Raw genomic sequence first — 22922 nt, forward strand, 5'->3', positions numbered from 1 at the left:
TAAAGCGTATACCCAAATGAAAGATGAAACGCTGATTTCTCCTGCGACACCAGATACATGCTTACTGAATCCCATATCTTCACTAATTAATTTAAAATCAATTAAAAAAGTACTGGACATTGAATCACTTATTTTATCCCTTTGGCTAATCAAGAACCACAAGCAGCACTTAAAAACAGAGGCTAGCTGTGTGTATGCAAACTTAAGAGCATTCACACATGTCAAGGGCTCGTCTCACTGGCACCTTCCAGTGGATGATAGGCAACAGAGGATGGTCTCTGTCTTGGAGGTTGAGAGAGGCACTGGGATGATGAGGAGGATGAGATTTGTGGCGCTTGCGGTGCTTGATACCTGTAGTGTATAACGACAGAATAAGACTTAATTTAGTGACACTACACAAAAAAAAAAACTTTTTTTGAAACAGCTACACACCGACACACACAACATATGGATGCCAGTGGGTTGTTAATATACCACATACTGTATCATATCTAGTATTCTACATTGTGCCTCCACTTAGTTTGCACTTTACATTGTTCACTTAATGTGTCTTTTGTTTCTGCAAGACACTCAATGTTTCTTCAAAACATGATTAATGTACTGTAGCTAACAAGTTGAATTGGTTATTACAGTGTCATCATCACACATTAAGCTGGGCACCTTTTGCCATGTTAATATTCTGCCTTTTGAAACCATTCTCTCACCAGGATCGGGACTTCCTGACTCGCGATGCAGTATTCCTCTCCCTGAAGGGTGCACTTGTGAGCAGATCCCTCATCGGTCTGGGAGAGAACACCCGCTCCAGATGAGCTCCATTAAGGTTCAAGGTGAACATTGTGGGTGGAGTCATATCCAACTCTAACAGCATTATATTCTCAGCCTGGAGGAAGAACAGGTAAATAACCTGGTAGGTTTCTCACACAATTCTATGCTTATAAGGAAACACATGGTGTTTCATATATATTTAGTTTTGCTCCAATTTTATGACAAACTAAAAGCTAAAGTCATCTTCTATCATTATCCAATGTATGAATGCTATAGATTCAAGCTGCTGTGGTTGAAATGATCACATGATCTAGACAAAACTCAGAAGATTATCATAAATGTTGTTGTTTGTGTTTAACAAGATCAAGTTCAATATAAGATATCTGTAAAATATAGTTGGCTATTTCATTTGCATACTCAGAGTTGTAAACAACAGTATCTATCATGAGTTAAATAAGGACAATCTTTCTGACCTAGACGTTTATAAAATGCTACTTCACAGTAAAACCATTTTTATGAATAACTAAATACCAACCTGGTATCTGGATGGGGCCCCTGCTGCTGTGGCAACAGCCAGCTGTGCATATTGGCTGATTGGCCTTTTGTGTCCCACGACAGAGCAAGGCCTTTTCCTAACCTGAGTGGGTGCACTGGCATGAAGACATGGAAAACCAAGGGTTAGAAATATGTTCCCTCTTTTACAAAGGGATGGTGTAATAGGTGAAATCATTATCACTGGAATACTCGATACTATGTCTCCTTTATTCTCCTTCCTACCATTTCAATAAAGACAAAAATATTAAAAGTACTCCATACTCCATAGTTCATAAACAGTATATACTATTAGAGAGATCAAATCACTGACCTCTCTGATGGAATGACAGGCCGGATGTGCCATTGGTCCTCCTCACTGTCAAAATGCAGTCTGTTCATAATCTTGTTCTTTTCCTCCGGAGGTATGAAATTCTCAATCAAGAGATACCTGCAATAAACAAGTAAAGACAGGTGTCATTGCCTAGCCTACTTGTTGTTAACTAGTTGCACAAACTCTTGTTTTATTGTTTTATTGGATCTTGTTTATTCGTTAGACTTATTTGTTTTAGCTCTTGCTCATTTGATTTTCCTACTTTGTCTCATCTGTTTATGAAAGTAGGTAGCTGATATATTGCACTTTTACTTTAGCGCTAGGTATACTCTTGGTCGCTGGTTTTAGAAGAGAATGCACTTAATGCTTCTGGTGATTAGTAGTTTCGTTCCCCACCTATGTTGAATGCACTTTTTGTAAGTCGCTTTGGATAAAAGCATCTGCTAAATGACTGTAATGTAATGTAATGTCATTTTGTGAACAGCAGACATAAATTTGATACATGCTGTACGCTCAAAGTGGAGACATTCAATCCTTCATATTCTATTAGTAGCTTTGTAACCTGTCACCTGAGAAAAATATTATATGTATGTGGTTAGCTCTGCAATTCGATCCAATAACAGAAGGCATTCTTTTGGCTTTCCAATCAATGAACTGTGGGAGACAAAATATTAATGTTTTGACACAACAACAGAACAGGCCTAAATGTAGTTTGCATGTGATGTTCTGACTTTTACTGTATTTTAATAAGTTGAGATGAGTAGGCAAGAAACATCAGCGTTATACAAATTGTACTGTAGTACTAAAACCTAGAAGCAAGTTCACAATGGGTTCGGGTTCCCTCACTAGATTTCCAATGCCTTATAATCCCATACGGTTTTGGATTTAAGTGGAAAATAAGGTCTGCGGCTAACATCAGCCTGATGGTTTTGTTCTATATTCCCGTTAATACCTCAACCGTGAACTTTGAAGCTGCTATGCTTACAATAAATGTATTCATATAGAAATGGTTAGGTGAAATAGTCACACAAAGCAAGGTTTGTTATTTAATTATGAGCCAATGTAGTATGAGCATATGTACAGTAGAGCCACTATGTGTAACATTCTGTTTTTGGGGTTAGGACATTTATTTTCTTTTTTTATTTGATCTTCAACATTAAAAACATTTCATTGCCTCATGCCTCCCCCCCAGCACAAATACAAGTTCATTATTATTCTCTCTCTTTTTCTTTTGTTCTCTCAAATCATCATACCCTCAGTTATTTTAGAGACTATATTGTTGAACAGAATATGTGAATAATAGCTTTTGTTTGCTATTAGATTTTTTATTTTTTATTTATCCAAAATAACTAACTTCTGTGATTGCCTACAATAAGACATTGTCATCCCTGTAGCTCTGTATTAGAATAAAATCAAAGGCTAATGTAATATAAATAATACTGTAATACTCCATCTCTGGTGACACATCAACGCTTTCAACGGTCATGTGTGTTTGCTAGTGTGCATTACTCACTTGTACTTAAGTTCTCTGGTGAGCTCATTCTGCGTCTGTTCAAGCTCCTGCCTAGTTGTAACATGCTCATCGATTACATCACCAATCTCTGCCCTCACGAGCTGCAGCTTGGCATATATCTTGATGGACATAGGAATAGTTTACTAGGTTGTGATTAAACATTAAGTTACATTAAGTTAAAGTGACATGGGAATTATAATACTCAGTTGTTAAATTAAACAGATCAAATGGGATGAATGTATAACTGTTTTATAAGGGCTTAAGCACAAGCCACAAACAAAATATATTTTGATTTCTGTGGTGTTGTCATAAATAAAACTAGTATTACTTAATTAAATGTGGGGCAGTGAGTGACACATATTGATGGGTGAGTGAGTCATCCTACCTTCTTTAGCTTCTTAGTTTTGAGTTCCACCTCCTGCTGTAGGGAAGAGAAGGTCTCTCTCATTTCTATGGTCTCTTCATCCTGCAGCATCACTTGCTGTTGAATTTCCCTCTCACATCTTATCTATAAACCCAGAGAAACAAATCAGCTCCAAGGTCCAGAACAAACAGTACAAACACACAAGAATAAGTACACCCATTCTGAACAGCACAGATGTGAAGAAAGTTGGTGTCACACAGACAGTATTTGACTCTTAAGTTAATATTATTGACATTTGACACCCAAAATAACACAATTTACCTGCTCTGAAATTTCTTGCCTCTTCAGCTCCAGTGTTTTTTGTTGCTCATTTGTGTGATCAATTATGTTCTTTCCACCAACTAATAATTTGCTCTCCATAGCCTGAGAACAAAGACAGACATGATGCAATAAATTATTTATGTGGAATTCCTTTGTTCCAATGGTACAGTATGTCAGCTGTTGGATACTGTACTACAGTGAAAGGCAAGTGATTTTATTGCACAGTACCTTATATTTCTCAATCATCTTTTCTAGGGCCTCCTGTTCCTTTTGCATATCCTCCATTGTTCTTACTTTTTCGCCCAGCTGCTTCCACTTCTCAGGGCTTCCCTGGCAGGCATTGGCATTAGCGTTGTCCATAAACTGATGTTTCAGGTAGTATTCTACTTCCCGCTCCTCATCAACAGCCTTCCACAACTCTATTTCTCGCTCTTTAAAGAGCTCATCCTCCATGAAAGCCAGACTCAATCTTTTACTGTGCCTTCTCCTCCTCCTCCTCTCTTTTGCAAGCATACATCGCTCTTCCAGCTGTGCTTTCAGACGGGCAATCTCCTCCTGAAACTCCCTCAGCAAGGCATCTTTGGGGTCCTCATTGATCCGAGGCTTGTTCTTGATGTTCTTTGCCCTACTGGCATACCTCAGCGTTGTGAGGGATTCGTCATGGTGCTTGCCCGATGGTCCCACTGTTGCCACCATAACAGTCTTTGCATTGCCACCCAGTGAATCCTGGAGCAAGCGGGTCAGCTTTGAATCTCTGTAAGGAACATGAGAGCTCTTCCCATCCGCCAAGGCTGATATTACATTCCCCAACGCCGAGAGGGACAGATTAATTTTGGCTGCCTCCTTCAGCCTCATCCCTTTAGCACCTGTCTTGCTCTGGCGCTCACTTCCAGCCAGGTCAACCATGTTCAACTTCCCAACTCGGATGTGGTCCTCACCATCTGCCCCGACCTCGCTGCACTCCACCGTTATGACAAAGATGGCATGGGATCGAGAGCTGTGCTCATTCATATTTGTGGACCCCACAGACCTGGACTCGTTGCCCATGTTCATCACATGCTCCACCTCTGTGGCATTTTTACAGACTACTGAGGACAGGTCTTTCACATACACCCCATAATCAGGATTCTCTTTAAGCTCCAATTTCTTGTCGTTGTCTTTACATAAAAGATCTCTGATTTCCTCCTGGTAGATTTCAAGATATGAAGCCCTCACCAGGTACTTCTGATTCTGAGTTCTGGATATCTGTGTAAAGATGTGCTGAAAGGAATTTGGTATAATTCCTCTCCTCTCTGGGTCGTTTGAAACGCCCAGCATTGTGTATGTTTTACCTGTCCCGGTCTGTCCATAAGCAAATATAGTCCCATTGAAGCCTTGTATCACGGACTCCACAAGAGGTCTAATTCTATCGTCGTAAATGTCGGTTTGTTTTGATTTCCAGTCATAGACCGAGTCAAATGTGAATACCTTCATTGGCCCATCAGGTGGTGCTTTCGGATTCCGGATAGTGATCTGTCCCAGTTTATCGTTCACCTCCAGGATGTTGTCAAAGCCCATCATCTCCTCTCTGGTGCTGAACGGGCGGCAGCGGACCACCACCCTGACAGCCTCGGAATGTTTGGTTTTTGACATTTTGGTTTAACAATCCTCTTACTAATATTCAACGCCTTGTGTAGCCATCGTTCGCGTATAAAACAGCGTTACCTCAATCGTGCGCGTCTTTCTCGTATACAGGTGCGGCAACGTTATTATGATGCACGTTCATTTAGCAAAAGCCGTCACGCAGTCGAGACACACCTCATCTCTCCATCGCCGGAGGCCAGTTTGTATCGTTTAGATGTCCTGATGAACGTTGTGTTTTCTCCACCCTTAGCATCCTTTAGCTGTCAAGCGACGATGCATGATACAAAGGATGCTGCGAAATGTGCCTCCGCCAGAGTCAAAACCCACACACGCCCAACCCAGACTAGACTAGTACCCGATGCACACACCCTACCTACTCTGCGGACAATGGAAAAGACATGTGACTTGCACAACAAATTGGATTTCAGAAAACCTTTCCATGATGCAGCTGATATTAATGCTGTAAATATAATAAATAATAAATACTCCAATTAACACCCATAGCCAATTACAAATATTCATATTGATTCAATAACAAAAGTTTTATTTACTGGTTCAAATATAATACATCAGTGCCCACAACACAGAAAAAGCAGTCTTTAATGTAAAAAAAAAAAAAGAGAAAAAAGTCACTTCAACTTATTAACAGACATCTACTGACCATAGGCCTGCTTATTGTGTCAACTTGGAATTTCTTTGCATCTACATTTTTTAAAACATTTGTAATGTGTGAACAAGCTGTTAGTCTATCAAAACTATTGGTTTTAGGAACTTAAGGAATTATGTTTTTAAAATAAGTGCAAAAAAAGACCATATCCATCTCTGACAATCAGAACGCTTGAGTTTGGACAGAGGACATTGTATTTTGAAATAATTTTCTTTCTCTGCTTGAGTTTGGACAAAGGACATTGTATTTTTAAATTATTTTCTTGCTCTTTTGTGATCCACTCAAATGTTAGGCACGTTCTAGTGGCGGACTGCATGAGTTCGTATCAGCACATGGGGTCCAGGTTCACTTGTGAAACTTCTTGCTGGGGTCCTTTGCATGGTCAAGTAATAGTTGGCATGGGGTGAATTGATTTCCATAGACTGCTTCATATCTCCTCATCTTCTCCACCAGCTTGTCGGCACCGAAGGAGTCCACAAACCGGAATGGACCTGAACAACAGAAGATTACTATTAGGTTTGCTTCACATGATGGGAGACATTACAACATTTAAATGCAGCTAATAGTCAACACTTGCATCATTCAGTCACTGGTCCATATGAGCACGCCCTCAAGAGGCATATTTTTTGCAGCAGAACCATTGTGAAGAGGAAAGGATGACTATGATGTTTGTTATATAAATATATGTTTTTGTGACAATCACAGAACTGCAGAAAAACAGCAATCACTCTACATGACCACCTCCATAGATTCCATCATTTTGAAAACAGTCGCACAAGTCGGGAATAAGAAGCTATTAGACTTCACCACTGGTAGATACTACATCATTGTGCACTGCATATATACACTTTAATGCACCATACATTTCAGTATCAATTTAATGATGTCAAACTGAGAAAAAGTGACATGAGCTGCTCTTGTGAAAGAGCAACATAGTTGAACGCTGACCTCCAAGACAAGGAGGGAATCCTAGTCCAAACACTGCCCCGATGTCTCCCTCCACAGGACTGTTGAGGATGCCCTCCTGCAGACACAGCACTGCCTCGTTGACAAACCGTGAGACCAGGCGATACTGTACATCAGAATCTGAGGACCTGAAGGAAGACAGGAAAAAACGTTGTACATCATTTTATACTACATATTCTGATATGTGCAGACTCAAAAAGTTAATGACAAGACTTGATCATGCCAGATTCAACAGGCATTCATTTTTTTTAAAACAGACCTACTGTTAAATATAATTAAAATGTCTGTTATTTTTTCCACAGAAGCAGAGTGGGCAACTGATTGTTGTAAGTTTAACTACATAACTGTTCATCTTGTAAACTGTTAATCATGTAAAGCCACCCCCCAGGAGAAGAACTCCACGTTATCATGAGTGCAGGTATACCATGGCCACTTACCAACAAAGAAAAGTGGGTTTGTTTATATTTTGTACTTTTACAATTGATAAGAACAGCGCACAAACAATATGTCCCAAACAGCTGCTACAGATTGTTTATTACAGTTATGTTTACATGCAGTTTAATATTAAGGACATTGATTTATAAACTGTTGACAGGGACATGTTTGAGGTTGTCCTTATATCCAATATATTGGCAGACACCTGACAAGTATTTGCTGAAACAAGTATTTTCTGTGGCTATGATATAATTCCACCATAAGTGGTGCCCATATACAAAGAATCAAATCCAGTGATTAAGTCGAAGCCTGGACGACCAGGCGTAATCAAGGCTCAAGCAAAGGTAGATAAAGAGATGCAGCATACAGTATATCAATTATCCAATGTTAACTTACACAGCAGGATTTGGTGTCATCTTGTATTTCTCCAGGATTTCGTCAATATCGGGGTTGACATCTTTGACTTTGAGGCCTGGCTGGTAGACATAACAACCCTTTCCTGATTTACGACCTTTGGATTAAAATGACATGGTAAGGATTAATACATTTATGTAATTACTTTTACTTACTATACACATTACTTGTTCTGGTTTTAAGACAATCATGCGATCTACAACTGATATAGATTTCAAATGTGAAATATGTTATGTAGTTAATATATAATTACAGTCCTTCAGGTAGGAGGATCATACCCTTGAATCCCATGTCCACCATGGTTTTAAGGACTTCCACATTTCCACCACCGAAGCGAGAGCCGAAAGCTTTACCCAGGTCCTCTGCCACATGGGCAGCAACATCAATGCCGACTTCATCAGCCAATGTTGCTGCACCAACTGGGAACCCAAAGCCTGTGGTTAGAGAATCCAGCTTCTTGGGGTCAACTCCTTCCTGTAAGTACAAAAAATAAGTACAGACATAAAAAGTAAATACTCAAAAAGACAGAAACCCAACATAAAAAACAAGTGCAAGGATATAAAAGTGCCCCTAAACTTGAGTGTGATTTGTTATTACAATCAGTGTACTCCATCTTTTGTTGCTCATTTAGTTTGTCTTGGTAATGGTACTGTATGTAATCGAGTCATCGAGCACTTCCATTTACTCAACACTCATACATTCAGCAGGCAATATGAGAGGCTACAACTCATTTTAACTTCGTAGCTGGGTTTCACACTCTGACACTACTAACCTGAAGTACTCTCACTGCTTCAGCCAACATGGGAGCTAAACACCTTGTAGTATAGAATCCAGGTCCATCCTATAGAAGACAAAATCAGAGAAGTCAAAACATGCTTTCATACCCAATTTGTCCCGTAGAATCTTTAAAGACATATGATTCCTCAGAAACATCACTACTTTTCTGGCAAATATCAAGTCGTATGAGACATTTACTTGCTAACAAGAAGCAGCAGTATTTATCTCACCCCCACAACTATGATGACTTTGCCCTGTTTCAGGCCCACTGCCACAGCAGAGGCAGTAGTGTCCTTTGAGGTCTGATCAGTGGTGATAATCTCCAGGAGCTGCATCTTGTCCACTGGAGAGAAGTAGTGCATTCCAATGACCTAGGGGCATGGAAAAACAGAAAGCCATTAAAATGTATGCCAATGTCAGTATTGGCTCTAAGACTTCAACCTTGTATATGCATCTGTCTCATCCCATTGTCACAAAGACAATTCCTGTACAATTATTGTGCCTGGCGATCAAAGTGATGTAATTGTATGTACTGTATATAAGCAAAGGGATTCGTGGCCACATTTACAATTAGGGCATTTAGCAGAAGCTTATCTAGATAAATGCAAGATCAAAGTAAATGGCATGAACCCTAGTCAAACGATAAGGTAAATGATCACATAAATAAGAGTGCAAAGAAAACAAATTTGTAAAAATGATATTAACATAATATTCATATCTAGAGATTACCATTACCCACCTTGTCTGGTCTCTTACTGGCAGCAGCAATATCTTTAATAGGTAGTGCAGATGTGTTGGTGGCAAATATACAGTGTGGGGGAATCACCTGCAAACAAAGGTTTAGTGGATTAATAGCTTAAATATTAATTAAGCATCAAAAATGTAATATTTAAATTAAGCTTAGTACAACTTTTATTTTATTTTTAGGAACTAATACTTTTATGACAATCCCACAATATAAAAGTCCTTTCCTGTTAAAGCACAGGACATAATATGGCATGAAGTTACTTACAGCCTCAACCTCTTTTATGACTCTATGTTTAATGTTGATGTCTTCAAACACAGCTTCAATAACCATGTCGGCCTTTTCAAACCCACTGTACTCTAACTGGCCAGTAAGGTTGGAAAGTATGGAGTCCCTCTCAAAGGATGTGATGTTCTTCTTTTTGGTCTTGTCATTAAGCCTGGTAAAAAAAAAGTATACATTTATTATTCAGAGGTGATTCAACAAAAGCCATACAATTTCCTACTTTGCTCACTCCTACTCAAGTTATATACATGAGACCTGATATACTATAAGTATAATAAACTGAGGGATTGAAGACCTGCATTTAAAAAAAAAAAAAAACTTATACTGACTTGGGAGAACGCACAATTTTCGAAAATGCCATCAATTTGATGCAAATCTTTGATCAACATTCTAAATCAATGTACTCTTAAATAAGGGGGATTTCATGCCTCAGAAACAGACAAGATAACATCATTTGGTCTCTGAAACCCACCCTTTGTAGACCTGCTGCTGTCCTCTTGCCAATCCCTCCACAGTGGTGTCCTTCAGGATTATGTGCACACCTTTGTCCACTGTTACCTGGGCAACGCCAGCCCCCATCAGACCTGCTCCCAAGATGGCCAGTGTTCTGTTCAATAATAATAAAAACAGACACAAAAACAGACACTTAGCTAAGCAACCACTTCAAATGGTAACTAAGGATTGTGAAATTCCATGCCATATTTTAGGGACACAAAGTGGTGTGCAACACTGTCAATAGCTTGGTGGGTGCTGCATGACGTGTGGCATTTTCTGGACTTGAGAAGGGTAAAGTGACGGCGTGGGTTGGATTAGGCTCAAATTATCATTATTGGGTGTGTTGTAGGTGGATTTAGTCATGACCATTCAAATTAATGCTTTTCATTAGCTTTAGGACCAGAGCACTGCACTCAGTGCAAGGATGTACTGGCAATTTTCGTCATGGAAGTGTCATGGAAGAAAAAATGAATAAATATATATATATATATATATATATATATATATATATATATATATATATATATATATATATATATATATTTTTTTTTTTTTTTTTTTTTTTTTTTTCTCCCAAGATCAAACATATATTCATGTGTGGGGGGTAATATACAGAATCTCAAACCGACCACCAATAGCAGACGATGTAAAATTATCTTGGGAGGAAATAAGAAATGCAGATATTATATCTGGCACTGGTCCTATGAGAAGCGTTTCTCAGCGCAGTTCATAATCGCCACATAAAACTGACCTACTGGGTAGACATCTGCTAAGGGTTCACTTTAGGTCAGTGTGGACATAAAGCAGGCCCTGGTCAGATGTCTGCCCAGGAAGTCCTTGCAGCAATTTTTACGCCATGGCTCTAGAAGAGGGTGTGTCTGTCCGGAGTTAATCTCACAAACCGCTTGACCAATGAGCCAGTAAGCCACAAAAGTACCTCCACTTTTTGAAATAATTAACTTACATTTTTAGTAAGTAAGTCAATGGGGCACTAATCAGGGTGAAACTTTGCCAAAATGTGTAGTCAGACATCATAGATAATTATGTCATAGATGACTGACGTCAAATGCTGGCCAAATCAAGTCTGAAGTCCGTATTGGAGCCACACTTTTCCCATGTGGATCCAGAGATCCACAAAAAAAATAACCATGAGAAATGTTGTCTATGAATTTGGGCTGGCATAATCTGAGTATACTTTCAGTAATCTGGACTAAAAAAAGTATACTTCTATATGCCTGCACAGTCCACTGGATTCTCCTTCAATGGCATGAACAGTGTTTCTGTTCCCTGTTTTAAACTCTACACAAGCATCTTAAGAAACAGTCAATGATGTCCCAACACAACCTGAAAGAGGCATTATGTGAAATAATCTAGTTGACCAATCAGTGAGCTTTTTATAAAGGAAAAAGCAATATGGTTATTATAACAGTGTTGTTGGGTGCAAGCATTTATTCATTGTAATGTTAGGGTTAGAATGCATAAAAAACATCCTGAAATATTTCCCCAACTTTAGGTATTCCTACCACAATGAATGGTACGTCAAAACTTCTACAGTATCTGGATGTGCTTGCACCCAACTAAAGTGTGCAAAAATAGCAATGGACGAGCGTGCATCTCGCTACCTGGTCCAAGCAGGCAGGCGGCACAAATCCTGATCACTGTTGACCCCAAAATTGCAGTGCACTGCTGATTTGCACAAAACAAATCCCCTACTGCACTTCTCCCACATACGGTGCACAGCGAGTCCCCAAAATACCAAACACATGCAGGCAGGGAAAATCACACCACTTCAGCTCTGGAATGGTCAATTCACCTATTCGCTGCAAGCCTCACCCCAAAATAGGGCCCTTCAAGTCTCTTTACATTAGCTTACTTCACATCTCTTGCAGGGGTTCCAAAGCGGTTTTTCTTGCAGGCAACTTGGCCATGGTAAAGGCCGATGAGGGCTTCTGACTCACTGGTTCTTGCCAGCTGACCAAAGTTCTAATAATGCAAACAAAAACGTGGAAATTAGTTACAACAGCCACCACAGTATATTTATTGAATGAATAAGAGCATTTGTTTATGTAGAAAAAGAAATACATTTCCCCCTCACCTGAGATTCAGCGAGATATCCAGAAGTGGGACCCTGTTCCACTCCAGCCTTTACAGACTGAAAAACAAATATAATCATTTTAAGTCTTAAGGGGAAAATTCTGGACTAGAACTGAAAAGGAAAAAAAGACAGCCAAATGTAGTGCTCTATTCTATCAAGACAAAAAAGCAAGCAAGCAAGTACATGGATAATGTAGGGTTTTCATAGAAGAGAATAGGGCAGAGGATATTGTATGACAAAAATGTTCATTCACAATAGTTAAAAATGAAAGCTTATAAAAAAACTTTAAACTTGCATCTATGATCTTGAGGGGTGCTGGGTAAAGTCCCTTGCTCTGCTTCATAACTTTTCCATGGACAGTTTTGTAAATTTGATTCCGCACCATCTCATAGCTCATAATGTAGTCCTGAAGCTCTATGGAGAAAAGAAAAATAACTCATTAGTTAATTTGCTTTGATCATAAAGAAAAGGCTACTTTTCAGTTCAGTTTTTACTTACTCTGCATCATGCCTTTTGGTTTGGAGAGTGAGATTTTCTTATTGGCAATTCCTCTGGCACATTCAACAGCAATTTCTTCAAGATACTCCATTGTCCTTTCCTCTGGCCCCTTCAGGCCAGGGCCTAAAACACAACATAGAAAATAGAACCATTAAAACCACAGCCAAAAACAAAACATGCCAAACCTGTCAATTTAATTAGAATATGTTAAGTTAATGTTCATCCAACAAACCAAATTGATGCAAATGAGGGCCAGATTAGGCTTTATGCCGAATTTAAACTTCATAATTATGACAGTTGTTGAAAACCTTAATTGTTAGTGGCATCACTGATTGAGGGTACAATTATACTAAATTATACAGTAGTTCACGCCATTTGTGTCTGACCAGACTTCTTACCTTTTAGTGTAAAGTTAATATAGGAAATGTGATTCTACGTTTAAAGGACTGGTTCTGGAGGAGTCTCAAAAGCACATTTCCAGCGAGTTGAAAGGGCAATCATTATGGAATTCATATTTTTGTAAAAACTGTCTTTTAAATGAAATGATTAATTACCACTGTCACAGGACATGCTGTACTGGTCACGGCTTGCACTACTGAGGTACACAACTTGACATTACAAGTAGAATTTCGAACTAACAATGAATGGAAGAATTAGGGATAGGGCTTTACCAAGCGGGTCTACAAGCTGATCTACGATCCCCATCTTCTTGGCTTTATCTGCTCGGATATTTCTGCCAGTCAACATCATATCAAAGGCACTTGGAAGTCCAACCTAAAAGACAATTACAATATTCGCTTTGTTATACTAAGAGACTGGTGGTGGTGGTAGAGAATACATGGGATCAATCCACGAGAATTTTCTCAACTCTCAAGTGGTATTACCAACCATTTTAGGGAGTCTTTGTGTCCCTCCAGCTCCAGGTAAAAGCCCCAACATCACCTCGGGGGTGCCAAGGACTGTCTTCTTGCTCTTAGTTGCAATTCTGTACTGGCATGCGATGGCAAACTGAAATATATTTTACAATTAGATAATGTCCATTAAAATAAATTGTTAAACTTTTAAAAGAGCTTTTCATCACCTCTAGGCCGCCACCTAAGCAAGAACCATTGATGGCAGCAACAATGGGTTTGGGAGACTTCTCAATTTTCTCAAACATCATTTGCCCTTCCTGAGACAGTTTGGACACTTCCTCTTCACTGTTGCAGGCCTGGATCATACTGCAGACAATTGGAAGGACATTAAAAACAAAATTTTAGACACTCCCATAAATATACATAAAAGTTTAGATAGGTAATAAGTACCCTACTTCCATGTCTGTCATGGAAGCACAACACTGAAATGACACATGACATTGAAATATCCATTCTATACATTATTTCTATTCTCCAAATATTTTCCAAGTCAAAGTTGTTTATATGTATCTATGTAAATAAATAAGTTATCTTCATGCCACACTACTCATTTCAATACACTAGTCTGGATAACTTGATGAGAGCATATCGTAAAAAAACACTTTCAAATCAGCAGATGTACAGAAATCAGAGAAGTGTCATTTAAACATGGCAAGTAGCAGAAATGTAGGTAATATATAGTCTTAAAATAATTATTAAAATAATTCTGTACATAATTGGATACATTATGTAAGGTTAAGATCTTACTTAATGTCAGCTCCTGCAATGAAGCAACCAGGCTTTGAGGAGATGAGAACAGCACTTTGAACGGCATTGTTTCCCCATATCTCCTCCATAACTTCTGTCATCTCCTTTTGCATTTGTACAGATAAAGTGTTGACCTGAAAATACATAAAAGACAGTTAACTTCTATGGTTAGGTACACAGGTCCTAAATGACAACCACCATCAGTACATTTGTGCTGCTTATATGCATTCAATGGTTCATACCTTGGAGTTTGGGTCATTGATCCGAACAACAGCAACATCGTCTTTGACTTCATAGCTTACGTGGGTTCTGGCTAAAAGAATATGAGACAAGTAATGTGCAGTGAGATAGAAAGTTAACCAAATGTACCGTATGTCCACAGCATATGATTGAGTTCATATGATTTTAAATTACCTTGCATGGCAGGTGCAACTGAGAAGGTACGATAAGTAGTGCCTGTGAGGAAAAGGTACGTCATAAGTACACGCAATCACAGAACAAGGACTGTTTCACAGTAAAATAAATCTGAACATTTTATCCATTTGTAAATCAGATTCAGTGTACAAATGTGTACCAAATGGACCCAGATCCATTTGTTTACATTTGTACACTCTCAGGGCTACATGATTTGACTGTGTTGGCTGTCAAATGACGAATGACGAATATAGCCCTGCAGCAGCACAACTGTTATGAAGTATCACATCCTGGCTGGGACAACTCCTGAACTGGCACTCAGACTGACTGACAGTTCTGTGTTATGACCTGAAAAGACCCGCAGTCAGAGTCAGGACACCGCATGCAAATCCACTGAAACGTGCCCTATCACCTACATTCCCCGCCTCCCTCCCACACAGAAAAGTCGAACGAAGAGAAAATGAATGGCAAATTGTCCACACAGCAAAATCACTGTCAATATCCACCATTTCACCAAGAACTGAAGTGAATGCCAATAGATAAATCAAACGTTTAACGGTAATAAAGCTATATACCACACACGTATTATATGATATATCTATCAAACACGGGCCTGGTTCAACCTCGCATCACAAGGCTTTCCGATGTAGGCTACCCACATTAAGTTCTATTTAACTGCTCAGTGCTCAGATCCGGTGTACAAACCGCCTACTGTATCCTGTAAATTGCACACAAACACACAGGCACACAAACAGTTTCCGTATCCATTCCTGACCGGATCAGCAATCTGCAAAACGAATTGATCCCATTCTAGTCTGGTTTTGCTAGCCAGCTATCTTAGCTGAGCTCATACTACTATACTATAACTTCACTTTGAGGTGTTAAATGTTGGTGTCCTCAAGTCCTACGTGTGGAGAAGTATTCACTGACATGACAATCTTGTGTTGTTAGACGTGTGCGAAGTGGAATAATAATATAAAAACAAAGGCTTGGTTGGTATTTATGTTAGCCTTCATTGAGACTATCAGCACCGAGCAAACTTCCCGCTAGGCTAATTATTCCCAAATGATGGTACATTTTTCTTTTAAAACGTAATTCTCACAGAAATTAAGTCAGTTGTTGTACCTGTAATGAGAGCGTATCTTCTAGATGCTATTCTGGAGAGTGCACCAAGGGCTCGAACACCAGCCATGTTGGAAAGGAGGTCAAGTACAGTCAAAAGCAGACTGTCAGACACAGATAATACTGACGCTGCCTGAAGCTGTGTTCTTGATTTTATTTCCGGGAAGACAGACGGAGCCGAGAACAAAGTCAATTGGCTGATCGTAGAGCGGACTCGCAGTTAATTGGCTGTTAGGAGAACAATCCAGCGGCTGATTGGTTGTGGTGTGACACTGACAGTGGTGTAAAGTAACTAAGTACATTTACTCAACTACTGTACAAAAACAAATTAGGTATGTTTTACTTTACTGGTGTATTTCCAATTTTCAGTATTTTTTACTTCTATTCCACTACATCTCAGAGGCAAATATTGTACTTTTACTCCACTACAATTATTTGAAAACTTTAGTAGATTTTTATTATTTTTTACAAAACAAAAAAACTTACCCTACCTCTAAGTAAACATATTACAAAAAAGAAATCATCATACTCAAAGTATATACCATTGTAATGTTGGATTATGGGAATTGTAGTTGTGATTCTGGTGACATTCAAACGTATTCATCGATTGAGCTTGTGCGGATTTATTGCTATCCAACGCTGCCATCTATCGTCAACTATGATAACAACATCAAATATTCAACCAATGGGTGTAGTAGAGGGGAATTCCTTTGACGGAGGCGGTCCACGTGTGATCGACACCAAAAAACAGCCAATCACAGGGTACCTTTTCACATAGCAACCCCAATCGCCGCTGTATGGCTGCGTGGTTGCGATGGTAGTGGTAGTGGTGGCAGTGTTGCCATGTCGGCTTATTATAAGTGACATTGGGCTTGTTTTTCTGGTAAGTTGTTTGTAAATATTGGTAGTTGCGGGTTGCGGTTTTTTGGGGCTTATTTCTGAAGTGTAGCTGCTTATTTGGGCTTTCCTCCTAATGTTGATTAAGCCATTTTCAAACATTTTCATGTCCATCTGAAAATATTTTATGCCAGGGACCCCCATACAAGATTTGTGTTGTTAAAATGTTGTTAAAAAATATTCCACATTTTCTTCAGGATTTTATTTTAAATAGCAGATCAACAATTTCAGTGAACTTGTAGATCGGCTATTTTCAAATAGCCGCTCTTTAAAGTGTTAAAGTGTTCATGTCGCTTCTTTTGGGCTTGTTTTCATAGACCTGATTGCTTGTTTCTCTCCCAAAATCTGGCAACACTGGGTAGTGGTAGTGGTGGTAAAAGCAAGTGTTTCCTTGCGCTGCATTTTCGTGCTGCTACGTTAGATCTTGCAATATTCTGCCAATTTGTATCTTTATATTGTTTTTTTTTTTTTCAAGTTTGATTCCTAATGCAAATGCGTTAGCGTATCTCGCTAAATTCGTCTGTTTTTCATGTTGATATTTCAATCAACTGACTTGCTAGTGTGAATAGCAAGGTGTCTCAACATAAGTGGAATAGGAAATAACGATGCCATCCCCGATGGAGGGATCGTCCAGAGAAGGTGACCTGGTTACAGTGAAACATGAGCTAAAACATGGTGAGTTTGGCTGCCAGCCAGCCGTGCACTTGATCAGCCCGTGTTTACCTGTCCTGTCCGTCCCTTCTTCTTCTTTTGGTGACACGTGTGACAAGATAAACGATAGCGCGTTAAGCTATAGTAGCCTTTAAGAGGCATATTATCTTTTCCCCATCGATGGGCGTTTGCAATTATCCACAACATTGGTGTTCCTCTTATGGCAAAGTCCAAAAAAATCCTAACGTTAGTGAACCGTGTGGACGGTTCACTAACGTCAGGATTTCCTAGCTTTCTGGCAAGCAAACGGTTACCTAACCTTGTTACTAATATACTGTCTGTTAACCTAGTTAACACAGCTAGTGACTTTAACCGTAGCCTGCAAATCATAATAATCTAACAATATAGGGAGACAGAAAACAGAAAAGAGTTTTGTTGGCGGACGTGTCGTTAGATAACTTACTTAAACCACCACATACATGCATACATGCATTCAGATTCAGTGAACAGCTAGCTAACGGCGATGTCTCCACTCTCCACTCAGATAGAGGGGAGTGGACAGTCATAAGAATAACGCCAGGTTTACAAGCTGTAGCATGTAATGTTGTCACATAATGGGCATATATATATATATATATATATATATATATATATATATATATATATATATATATATATATGCGCGCGCAGACCATGGTTTTATTTCTCATTCCATGTCTCAAACTGAGTAAAGAAGACTTATTGATTTAATTTTGTTATAAATAGGTCACTGTTCATTTATACTTATGAAATATAACACGCAATTGGAAGGTAATGGATGCATCCACCAAAACATCATACCGTGAAAAGGAAACAAGCCAGTGCAAGCATCTCCCAGATGTTTGTCATAATGACTGACTGTGTAGAAGAGAACACTCTGTAGCCTAGTCCTGTACTTAAACACAGAGGCTTGCTGAATGCCGTTTTAGTTACACCACTGGTTCTCAACCTTTTCAGGCTGTGACCCCCAAAATAATCATATTTGAACTGGGGACCACCACGAAATAATCATAATTGAGTTGAGGCATTACATTTAGTTTGACTTGGTTCCACAGATAAATATTGTGAGAATTGCCGATCTACAAGCTCACACTTAACTTGTAGATCAGCTTTTTTCAAAATGTTTGCCTTTTTCTTATATTATTTGACAATTTGTCTGACCAGTTTTTATAGTATAGTTTGTTAATTACTTTAGTGTCTTTCTTTTAGGTATTAAAAAGGTCTTAAAAGTCCTTAAATTGTCACTTCACTGTCATCTGGGGACCCCCCCTCAAAATCATGTGGTGGTGACCCCCCTGGGAGTCCCGACCCACAGGTTGAGAACCACTGAGTTACACCACTGGTTTCATTCAGGCACCAACATGCAGAGCTACCCCCCCTTCGGCTTCCATTTACTGTCCTGCCCTAAATATGCAGATAGTCTAGTTGTCATTGTTATCATAATTTCACACAGCAGCCTGGCTACTGAACTGTGCCAATGGCTAATCTTACGCTGAACTTCTTGGAGAAATAAATTGGGCTGGCCTTGGGAAATGTACACATTTAAAATTTCCCACATCAGAGATATAATTAAATGAACACAATGATTTCAAAATTCTTATTTCATTGCATCTTTTAGCAGTGTAAGTCTTTTATTGAAAAGTATTCAATAAAAATTGGTCTCTCTTTAATTTTTCTTTTCTGTTGCTAATGCTTCTCTTGCCATACTATAGCTTCCGTTTTGACCTGTTATCTGATGTCAGTAAATCCAGAGATAAAAAAACCCATCTAGGCACATGAATTGTGCAATTAAGGACATTTATTGCAAATGTTACAATATCAAATATTTACATTTTGTACAATATAAAATCAGTAAAATGATAAAATAGGCCCCTATTATGGCACCCAGTGGCTCACCTTAAGGCTCAGTCTACACAGCCGACACAGGTTTAAAAATGTTGAATCCAACTTGAGGCCATTTGCTTCAAGGCATTCCCCTACTCTCTTTCCAGTTTCCTGTCTCTCTATCACTACTGACTTATCAATTAAGGCAGAAAAGGCCCCACAAAATATCTTGAAACCAAAAATAGGTCTCTGTTAGTGTTACAGGCCACGGAGGCCTGTAATAGAGACTTAGAATATGTGGTAGAATGTGTAGAATATATAGTAGGAGGTGAATCATTTCTGAGTCACGTTGAGTTCAGTTGCCTGCAAAATCAACCCAAAAAATCCTCTTCCAAGAAATCCAACGGTTCAAAGTAATTTATAAAATGGTTAGGTTCAAAGTCCCACTGCTGAGCAGTGGCTGGGCTATTGGTTATTATTGTGGTGGCAACCGGCATTCATTTGTTTGGCTCAGCTCTTCAAGAAGTAGGGCTGCACAATATAGTGGAAATATGCAATCATGTGTGATATCAATTTATTGTATTGTAGTGTATTTAAACCGGTCTCACTCTGACTGTACATGCCGATACTGTTCTCAGCATTGCCAGCAATGTTAAAAAAAGCCTACATTGTCGCCTCCACCTGTTTCTGTTGTTAGATGATATCTTTAGATTCACCACCTTGAAATATTGACCCAGATACTTGACTTCTCTTTTGTGATTGGTCACTTGATATGACCTATAACTGATTATTCTATTATTCTATTCTAACTAGTTGAACAGAATTTAACTTTGGCCTTCGATACTCCATCTTATCTTCGAGTGATCATATTTACTCTGAGCAGATATGATCAGTACTGTGTGTGTGTGTGTGTGTGTGTGTGTGTGTGTGTGTGTGTGTGTGTGTGTGTGTGTGTGTGTGTGTGTGTGTGTGTGTGTGTGTGTGTGTGTGTGTGTGTGTGTGTGTGTGTGTGTGTGTGTGTGTGTGTGTGTGTGTGTGTGTGTGTGTGTGCGTGCGTGCGTGCGTGCGGTCTTGCCTCCCACAATTTTCACATAATAGCATTCAGAGATTGCGGAACAGTTGTCTGGCTACGCGAGACTAGCCATTGAGGGCAGTGGGCATATATGTGAGCCCCAGCGCCTGGGAGAAAAAGTGTTGAGTGGGGCGAGGTAGTGATGTTGATATACTGATAGCTTTTGTGACCAGGGTCGGAGGACTCAGCAATTCTCTTTCCTACTTCTTGAGTGGTGCAGGTCCTGGAGTTATGGCAGGTAGCCACCGATGATCCTTTTGGTTGACCAATTAATCCACTGCAGACCAAAGACTGTTGTGTTGTCAACAAACTTCAGGACATTACACACAAGTGGTTTAGATTTGCTTACCCAGCTTGCACAGGCTGCTTCCTGTCTACTAGGAACTAAGTGATCCTTCTGCAGGTTCAGGCACACTCAGCTGAGTGAGCTTGTCCTGGAGCAGAGCTTGGATGACGGTGTTGAATGCAGAGCTGAAGTCCACATAGGAGGTCCTGGTACTGGAGGAGATAGTGAGGATATATACCGCGGGCCCATATTGCTGCCTGCATCGTCAGACTGGCTGGGGAGGTGGTTGTATCAGATTAAAGGGAAGGTGGGGGCTAAGGAAATTATCTGTTAGGGTTGAGTGGAGTAGTTATTATGATGACTGATGATTATGATGACAATTGTAATCTTCATCTGCTCTGAGCAGGTATGATTGTGCGTAGCTACTGGTATGGGGCAAGATGCCCACCAAAAACAGAGACCAATCCTTCAGAACAAGCATCAACAGCATCTGCTGATGTGCATATGCCACCTGTTTAATGTTTACAATTACATTAGTGAACATTAAAACCAGCAGGCTGAAAGTTGGACAGCTATTAGCTTACTTTGATGGCCCGAAGCAGAAGTATGTATTGTCATGTTTGTGAAAGGGGACTTTTTCTCTGCCGTCTCAATTTTCCAGTTTCCTGTAGCTCAGCCATTCTGACATTGAAGGCCTTTGCAATATGTCTGGAAATATGTGTGTGGAAATTCATGGAAATTCATATTGCACTATATGTAAAAAAAATATGATAACATCATGCAGCCCTACTTTCAACCCCCTCACCCTCCATACTATATCTTGTTTTTCTAGCGTACTTGTTCTGGTATGTCATTTGTCCTTGAGGGAGAAAATACTCTGTCCCTCTCCCTCCCTAGCTCCTGTCTGCTGTTTCGTAGCACTCTTCTCTTACACAATTGTTCTAAGACCAAAGTCATATTTTATGGCAGCTATTGCTTCGATTTTTGTTTTTTGTTTTACAATGTTGGTGGTGATTTACTTACAAATCAAAGCCTTTTCTGCTTATTTGCAAGGTTGCTCTGGATAAAATGCATGCACTGTATATGTCTAAAATCAAATGAAAAAATGGATGAAAGAAAGCTGTTTATTTAGAAGAAAAAGCCAAGATCTTTATGAAAGGAGGATGCCATTCCCCTGCTGCAGGTTCACATGCTTCGTGCAAGCAGAGATAGACTTTAGTAGTTAGGCTATGTTTCTTGATCTGGATGGATACCCTGTCAGTCTATTAATAAACACTGAAATCAAACTTGACCCTAGTAGGGAGAGGTTGATGGTGGTGTTATGCAACCTGAACCCTTGACCTCACATTTGTCAGAAATAATTGATCTGTTGAAATAACATTCACTTAAATTGTCTAATAGCTACTTTAGCTTCGTCTAATCTAATTTGAAAGAGGGACACAGAAAAAAGATTGAATCGGCTGCCTTAATTGTGCAGTGCGGTGTCTATTTTCAGAGTGTGAGACAGAAGGAATGTGTTCAGTACAATGCGCATGCATGTCTATGAGCGTGCTACTGTATGCTCATTCAGCTGGACAGTGGACAGGGATAGTGGGATAGACAGACATCACGACACCAACATGTCGTGATGAAATCATTGGCACGCTAAAGTCCTGGGCCAAATTCCATGAAAATCATGGATGAAAGTTAAGACACTTTTGCCAGTTAAAGAAGACTGTTAGTTCAATGACAATTTGGCCACAGGGTGTTGTTTATTTAGGTGAGTGTTTAATTAGCCGCGGTTACATTACCGGAGAAAAGAGTGGTTGGCCAGCATTTGTCCAGGGAAGGTTTGTTGAGCATGCAGGCTCTTTTTCAGCGCTGACCTGCTACACATTCATTACACATACTCACACCTGGGAGCAGCTCAGTACATCAAATGTCGTCAGCTGTTGGCACTCACTACTAGTAGCCCATTTACACAACCTGTTCAAGGCGGGAATGTTGCTGGCAGCAAAAGAAAGCCAGCATAGTGAGAGATCTTTATGGCAATATTGCGGGATCCCTCTGTATTCAAGGGGCCACTGACTTTCCTTTCTCTGAGCTTTCCAAAATGCACAAGGGTATTCAAACTGGTGATCTTCCATTT

The 22922-nt window shown here is 39.5% G+C and overlaps 3 protein-coding genes across 4 annotated transcripts in view; 1 reads left to right on the forward strand and 2 right to left on the reverse strand.

Moving 5' to 3' along the window:
• Nucleotides 1-221: 221 nt before the first annotated feature.
• Nucleotides 222-5460, reverse strand: kif3cb (kinesin family member 3Cb; the record flags this gene model as incomplete). The annotated part of the gene is made up of 8 exons (XM_084045322.1): nucleotides 222-351; nucleotides 705-880; nucleotides 1301-1415; nucleotides 1631-1747; nucleotides 3144-3262; nucleotides 3529-3651; nucleotides 3829-3930; nucleotides 4057-5460. The coding sequence occupies 8 exons, from the start codon at nucleotides 5458-5460 to the stop codon at nucleotides 222-224; spliced, it is 2286 nt and encodes a 761-aa protein (XP_083901448.1).
• A 514-nt stretch (nucleotides 5461-5974) lies between these two features.
• Nucleotides 5975-16161, reverse strand: hadhab (hydroxyacyl-CoA dehydrogenase trifunctional multienzyme complex subunit alpha b). The gene is made up of 20 exons (XM_084045321.1): nucleotides 16029-16161; nucleotides 14904-14945; nucleotides 14732-14802; nucleotides 14490-14623; nucleotides 13910-14048; nucleotides 13717-13836; nucleotides 13500-13602; nucleotides 12829-12951; nucleotides 12626-12744; nucleotides 12331-12387; nucleotides 12109-12218; nucleotides 10213-10347; nucleotides 9723-9894; nucleotides 9450-9536; nucleotides 8941-9081; nucleotides 8706-8774; nucleotides 8212-8407; nucleotides 7916-8030; nucleotides 7067-7212; nucleotides 5975-6609 (listed from the first exon to the last, which is right to left on the reverse strand). The coding sequence occupies exons 1-20, from the start codon at nucleotides 16093-16095 to the stop codon at nucleotides 6464-6466; spliced, it is 2292 nt and encodes a 763-aa protein (XP_083901447.1). The 5' UTR covers nucleotides 16096-16161; the 3' UTR covers nucleotides 5975-6463.
• A 1129-nt stretch (nucleotides 16162-17290) lies between these two features.
• Nucleotides 17291-22922, forward strand: part of rps6ka5 (ribosomal protein S6 kinase, polypeptide 5) — a 37052-nt gene continuing 31420 nt past the window's right edge. For both annotated transcript variants that reach the window (XM_084045320.1, XM_084045319.1), the window contains exon 1: nucleotides 17291-17597. In XM_084045320.1, coding sequence (XP_083901446.1) covers nucleotides 17528-17597 — 70 coding nt within the window. In that variant the 5' untranslated portion in view covers nucleotides 17291-17527. The remainder of the gene's footprint in view (nucleotides 17598-22922) is intronic.

Source organism: Gymnoscopelus microlampas (genome assembly GCF_963454915.1).
Source record: "Gymnoscopelus microlampas genome assembly, chromosome: 20".
Lineage (NCBI taxonomy): Eukaryota > Metazoa > Chordata > Actinopteri > Myctophiformes > Myctophidae > Gymnoscopelus > Gymnoscopelus microlampas.